The following is a 7,152-nucleotide window of genomic DNA, read 5'->3' on the forward strand; positions in this document are numbered from 1 at the left end:
CAGTGTCACTGGCCCTTATGTGGGATCCGAACCGGGGCCCTGCTGCTCAGAGCTGGTGTCCCAAGCCAGCTCTTAACCAACGTGCCACTCGGCCAGCCCAATGCTTAGCATATTTACTGGGTGACAACTATGCCAGGCACTGTTCTAGGTGCTTTTCATTTATTATTTATGTAACCTTGACAACAAACACTATGAAGTAAGTATATTAAAGTTTTAAATGACATTTTAAAGTTAAGGAAACTGAAAAACAGAGTGATTAAAAATTTTCCACAGAACTAATAAGTGACAGAATCCAGGAATGCCTGATCAGTTTATCAGATAGATTAATTGGTACTTTGGTCCAGTTGGGAACCTAATGGGTAGGTTTGAAGGTCAAGCTCATGAGACCTGGGTGTCTGCTGGGAGATACCATGAGATAGAGGTGTTAGGTTTGAATCCTGGCTCTGCCACTTTACTTAATGGGTAATCTTGAACAAATTGTTTAACCTCTCTGAGTATCATCTAAAGGTCAAATAAGGCTAATAGTTACTGCCCTGTGGGACTGTAAGGGTGACGACAGGAGCCTTGTGAAGTGCCTGGAATTTGGTAGGCACTCAGGGAATGGTAGACACCTCCACCACACCTATTCCTTGCCCTTTACTTGAAGAGATTTAGACATATCTTTTTGGCCTTGTGTATCCAAGAAGCTCCAGTCCACCTACTATCTGTGCTAAGGAACTGCTTTTAGGGTGTTCCATCCTTCCCAAGATGTCTTGCCTTCTTCCCCTGAAGCTCCCTGCTGTACCAGGATCCATTAGCCCACTGGCAAAGGTGGGAGTGAGAACAACCTGTTCAATGAGTATTTCTCCTGTGCCTTTGAGGTACCCATGGCGAGAGTACCTTCTCCTACAGAGAGCTCTGCTCCTAACAGGAGGTCCTAGACTGGTGATGGAGCACCTCTGGGGCTGCTCAGGTTGGGACGTGAAGATGGGGGGATTGACTAGCAGATGACATCTCCTTGCCAGTGGAATTTCTTTTACATTGATATCTTTCTATCTCCAGCAACACAGAACTGAAAACCCTGCTGTCTGTTGGTGGCTGGAACTTTGGAACCCAGGGGTAAGACCTTGTATTTATGGCTGAATCACTCCTAGATTATTCAGTCTCTTCCAAGCTCCAGGACCTCTGAGTTTCTGTGGCCTCAGATCCAGTTTAGACATGCCAGAAACCTGGTCTGAGCTCTCCTTGTAGCCTGTCCTTCTTCAACCATAGCTCTTATCATGCTGTATTTTAACTGCCTCTTTACTTATCTATGCCTTCTTCTCTATGAGATTCTCCAAGGCAAAAACTCTGCTTTATTCACCACTGTACCCCAGCACTACTAAATGCTGAATGAATGACTGAATAACTGAATATGTATCCAGACAAATAGTCAGGAGGCTAAGTGACAAGACAGAGGATCCAGGAGCTTAGACCACTATTGTTTCCTCCTGTGTCCTCCCACCCCCACCGCTAAGTGTCCCATGGAAGAATCCTGCTCTTGAGACAATCCATGTCAAAGCCCATCACTGCCAATGACTTGTTGACTCCAGATTCTCCAACATGGTGGCCACTGCTGAGAACCGCCAGACCTTCATCCAGTCAGCCATTCAGTTTCTGAGGAAGTACAGCTTCGATGGGCTGGACATTGATTGGGAGTATCCCGGCAACCGTGGCAGCCCAGCTGACACCCAGCAGCTCTTCACTGTCCTGTTGAAGGTGACTCACTCTCCTCATGTCCAAAGAATGTAGGATCTGGCCCACAATTGTCTGAGGAGAAGGTTCTGAGAGAGGCTGAACACCCCAGCCAAGAGTGTGGATCTCAGCCTTACTCGCTCAAAACCTGATTTCTTTAATACAAGATCAGATCTTCCTTTCAGGGGAAACTCATGTGGCCAAATTAGAGAAACTGGTGGAAGGCAGCATAATGAAAGTGAATAGATGTATAGCGAGAAGTCTAACTGCCAAGGGGACTGAAACATTCATGTGCTATCTCTAGGATCAGCTGTGGGAAGTCAGATAGTCCTCAGGCAGGTCATTGGTGGGCAGCACGTAGGCCAAGGTGAGCTAGTTACAGACTAAAATGTTCAATGGCCCTGTGCTCTGATAGTTGGATGCAGATTCCTCCAGGAAAGGGACACTCCTGCCACCAGGGCCAGACATAAAATTATTGGGTCAAAGTGGCCTCTCCCCTGGTCACAGCTTCATTGAGCACCAATATTTGCTTTGATACTCTTATTTCCTCTTCTTCCATGACTGATTTTTCTGATTGTTCAATTTAATCATATATAGTTTCCAGAGATAGGAGCCATCTTTGTCTCTATATAAACTTACTTTTCTTTAATTTTTCTGCTCTGGACACTATTTGTTCACTTTAAAGTTTAACTCCCAGAAAGTCATCAAATTTCTCTCATTCGCAAGTTTTTGGGAGACAACTCACTGTTGTCTTCAGAGACCAACAACAGTTTTCAGACCAAAGGAGTCTAAATGGAACATTTTACAGCTTTCCTCCTAAGAATTGTGACTTGCTCATTGGGCCTTCCTGTCCTCTGTTCCACAGGAAATGTATGAGGCTTTTGAGCAAGAGGCGACCCAGAGCAACAAGCCTAGGTTGCTGATTTCTGCTGCTGTGTCGGCAGGCAAAGGTACCATTGAGACTGCCTACCAGATCCCCGAGATGTCTAAGTAAGTCAACCCCAAGCCCAGGGGCCCAGTTCAGAGCTAAGCAATCCTAAGACCTCCCCTATAGATTGGCCAATGCTCATGTACCCTGGATCAAGAGGGTTGTATCCCAAAGGAATGAGATGATCCTAACTCCCGAGGGAGAGATATGGGAAGCCAGCATGAGTCCTGGTCTTGTTTCTAAGTCTATCCCCTAGTTTCTCAATGATAAAAGGCTAGTTGGAGAAGGTTAGCTGAGTTTCAAACTTCCATAAGTCCTGAAGGTCTGAGTGCAGCCAGATATTGATTATGGATTATGTGCCTTTTACATATCAGGTGTTCTTGAGATAAAAGTGAAGAAGAATGGAGTAAAGAATAATAAAACATATTCCCTTATAATTACAAACAACACATTTGGTGGGGACTAGGAGCTTGAAGGGGAATGTGATGAAGAATGTGATTCTCTTGGACCATTTCTCTTCTTTTGCACCCAACCACCCAAGGTACATGGACCTCATCAATGTGATGACCTATGACCTAAGGGGCTCCTGGGAGGGCTTCACAGGAGAGAACAGCCCCCTGTTTGCAGGACCCAGTGACCAGGGAGACTACAAATTCTTTAATGTGGTGAGTGATGACGTGGATTCAGGACAGCCAGTCCTACCAGATATCGTTGAAGCATGCCATAGGATCTCTGGCCAAGGACTGAAAAGGAAGCAAAGAACCTTGGTGGACAGGATGAAGTCGACAATCTTTTCTAACCCAGCTCGTGTTCCCTGCTTGCTTGTCCCTATGATTAGTTGTACCCCTTTACCTTTCACACCAAAGAAGGCAGAATAGTGGTTTGGGGTAATCCCAAACATTGGAAAAAAATTTTAAATGTCATTTCCATTGATGGTAGGAGCACATTTCATGATCCATCTTGCTCCCACTCTCCCTCACCTCCCTTCCACCCTCTCCCTATGCCATGAAGTTTATCTCCCTAACTTGTATGCTCTTGGCAGGTGTAATAAGTCTATGCAATGACTTGTAGGTGGGTAAATTGGCTAGATGTGATTTCAGTGGAGAGTTCAACCAGGAATTTAAAAATGGGCATGGGAAAGTGTCCTAGGTGCATACCCCATGCTTGAGCAATTCTGAGCTGCTGTATTATGCCAGTTAGGGACAAGAGGGTGCATGACTTAATCCCAGTTATGCCCAGATACCCAGTCCAGTATGAGAGAAAGAAGGGTAAGAGAACCTTTCATTCCTATTTGACACTGGGCCAACTTAACTACCTAACTAACATACCTCTTGACTGAGGTACCTCTATCACCCAGTTCTTCTAGAAGGGAAAATATTCCTTTTCTTCCTACAATGTTGGCTTGACTGCATGCTATATGTGAAGTGGCCAGGGAATTGGGTAGAAAATATAGGCTAGTCCACAAGCCTCTGAGCATATGCTCAGCTGCTTCTTAATAATAACTTCTTTACCTTGCCTCCAGGATTATGCGATGAACTACTGGAAGAACCAAGGTGCCCCTGCCGAGAAGCTGATGGTGGGCTTTGGGGCTTACGCCCGGACCTTCACTCTCACTAACCCTGCCAACCATGGCCTGGATGCCCCCACCTCTGGCCCTGGGACTGCCGGGCCCTATACTCAGGAAGCTGGGACTCTTGCCTACTTTGAGGTAACGACCCAGAGGGCCTGGTCTACCTGAGAGATCCACTCTTTCTGTTCTAAAGGATTGAAGATATTTCCATAGAGAGAGAAAATATACGCTGACTTCTAATACAGGGTATCCATGTTGACTACTCTGAGTGTATGTAGTAGGGGGAGAAGGGTAGAGTGAACGACTGATGAAACATCTTAAATTTAACCTTTTAAAGTAAATGGGCTTCTTTATTACTACTAGTAGTTGACATTTACTGAGTACAAATGGACAGCCAGGCTCTGTTCTAAGTGGTTTTTAAATGAGGTGCTGGTTTTATCCTCTTACACAAGAGGACATTGAGGCACAGAGGTTAAGAAATTTGCTCAAAGTTGCAGAACTAGTAAGCGGCAGAGCTTGGCTTCAAACCTAGTTAATGAGCTCCAGACTCTCAGACCCTAACCACTATGCTCCAGCATCCCCTTGTTGTCTCTTTTATGGCAAAAATGTTTTCAGATAAGAACAGGCAAATTTGTTTCCAAGGGAAACTAGGGCACAAGCACAAAGAAGCTTTTGTGTCCATTGTCTTGAATATGGGTACTGGCAGACACAGGGCAGGAATTCATGCCTCATCTATCCAGCTAGTGCCCTCTCCACTGTGCAACTGCACTGGAAGCAAAACAGGGGAGCTGGGGCGAAACTGGAACCATGAGCTCTTATTTACATCAAAAAGGGATGAGGTGGGGAGTGCATCCCAGAAAAGAAAGCAGGGAGGAAGGGGAGGTGGGCTGAGCAGAGCGGGGGATCATCTGAGTCATGACTGTACTCCTGCACCCCCATCCTCACCCCCAGGTCTGCTCCTTCCTGAAAGGAGCCACGGAGGTATGGAACGCTCCCCAGGAGGTGCCCTATGCCTACAAGGGGAACCAGTGGATTGGATATGCCAATCCCAAGAGCTTCACCCTCAAGGTAAGGCCCTCCACACCCTTCCTTCTGCACATTTGAAAGAGGTAGGGAACCTGCCCTCCAAGTGCATTTGAATTACAATCCCAGAAGACATCTAAGAGAGGTGAGGTAAGGTAAGGCAAGACTCAGGGAGGCCCAAAGGTCTCAGGGTGAGCCAGTGGCCCAGCTGCAGAGCCCAGCAGTTGGGGCAGCCCCTCTGCTCCCGTGCACTTGCAGTTGGCTTCCTTCCTTCCCTCAGCTTCTGCACCTTCCCATACACTCACCCCTGGAGAGTCCCTTTTGGTCCCGTCCCCTGCTCTTTCCTGGGCCTGCTCCAGCTCTCTGAGGCAGGCATTCTTTCCTATTCCAAGGATGAAGGTGTAGATCAGAGTTTCTTTCCCTCCTTTGCTCCTTTCCTGCTCACGGCAAATATATATACAGGCTGAACCAAAATCAGGAGGCGAGAGATCCTCTGGGTTATTAGGCTTCTGCCCACTGACCCTTACCTGCTCAGGCCTGGGGCCCTTAACCCTAGACCTCCCTGTCTCTGGAGCCTTCTTTGCCCAGACACTTGCTATGTGCAGGGTCCTGTATCTCTTATGACACCACAGCCCACCCAAACTCCAACTCAGACAAACCTTCTTAGAAGGGGGTTGGTGATTACAGAGGACAGGGGAAAGGGCTGCTTGGGCTCAAGACTCATTCTTCCTGACTTAGTAGCCTTAAAATCTTTCGTTCTATACAGATATGTCCATGAGTCTCCCAAAGTCGCTGCAGAAAAGCGACTCCCCCATTCCCTCCTCGCCATGACTGATCATTACCCTTGCTGCCATGCTGCTGGAGTCGCTCCCTGTATTCGTGCAAGGACACCCCACGGTCCCCCTCACTGTCTCCCATAGGCCGAGTGGCTGCTGAAGAACAGCTTTGGAGGCGCCATGGTCTGGGCCATTGACTTGGACGACTTCACAGGCACTTTCTGTGGAGAAGGCAAATACCCTCTCATGAATGCCCTCAAGTCTGCGCTCGGTGTCTCCACTCCCAGTAAGTGGTAATGCGCCACCTACCGGCCACGAGATTACACACTAGACACAGTCAAGGAGGAAGGAAGACTGCGCAGAGCTCCTCCCAGCCGACCTCAAGGAAGGCTTCCCTCAGCTCTTTCACTTATCCTAGCATTTTCACCTGGCGTTGGCATTTGGGACCAGAAAGAGAGACCCAGGTGGCCTTCTAGGGGCAGCCTGAGGGAGACGGCCCTAGCGAGAGAAAGGACCTATCACCATTCCTGAGGTCTCTCACCTGTAGAGATATACTGAGGGAACCCCAATACAGTGACCTGGACACCCTGGAGCCTGGGTAGGGAAGGGACCACAAACACCTTGTTCCCTGTTCCCACCCGCCCAGCTCCAGCCTTTATGGACTTTGTGGAGCAGGGAAGATAAAGCGAGGGAGAAATTTAAAAGTTAGGAGATGAGGAAAGAGGCTGAGAGGAGAACCCTAAAGGGGTCCAGCTTGCACCTGCCCCCAAGTGAAAAGCAGAGTTGCAATTGGCCTCAGCACACGATTCTGCCCCAGTCCCAAGCGTCACAGCTTGTCCAGAAAGCAAGAGGAGCCGAGAAGCCTGGGGGAAAGCTAGTGCTGACCATTGGACCTTTACTCTGTCAGGCAAGCTGGTTCTTTGGATTTCATATTATCCTCACTCTGCACTCTTGGATACAGATGTTATTCAGCGATTTAAAAATAAGAATAAGGAGATATTGGTCCAAAGGTACAAGTTCCAGTTACACAAGATGAATAAAGTCCTAAGGACCTGTATAAAATAGAGCCTATACTTAACAATACTGTGTTGTCTATGTGAATATTTGCTGGGAGGGTAGATCTTATGGTGCGTGTTCTTATT

The 7,152-nt window shown here is 47.5% G+C and overlaps 1 protein-coding gene across 1 annotated transcript in view; it reads left to right on the forward strand.

Moving 5' to 3' along the window:
* Positions 1–7,152, forward strand: part of CHIA (chitinase acidic) — a 40,003-nt gene that overhangs the window by 14,486 nt on the left and 18,365 nt on the right. Inside the window, exons 4-10 of the mRNA XM_019624151.1 lie at positions 1,042–1,098; positions 1,572–1,737; positions 2,579–2,703; positions 3,183–3,306; positions 4,164–4,349; positions 5,163–5,279; positions 6,155–6,296. Coding sequence (XP_019479696.1) covers positions 1,042–1,098; positions 1,572–1,737; positions 2,579–2,703; positions 3,183–3,306; positions 4,164–4,349; positions 5,163–5,279; positions 6,155–6,296 — 917 coding nt within the window. The remainder of the gene's footprint in view (positions 1–1,041; positions 1,099–1,571; positions 1,738–2,578; positions 2,704–3,182; positions 3,307–4,163; positions 4,350–5,162; positions 5,280–6,154; positions 6,297–7,152) is intronic.

Source organism: Hipposideros armiger, unplaced genomic scaffold, assembly GCF_001890085.2.
Source record: "Hipposideros armiger isolate ML-2016 unplaced genomic scaffold, ASM189008v1 scaffold_581, whole genome shotgun sequence".
NCBI classification, from domain to species: Eukaryota; Metazoa; Chordata; class Mammalia; order Chiroptera; family Hipposideridae; genus Hipposideros; species Hipposideros armiger.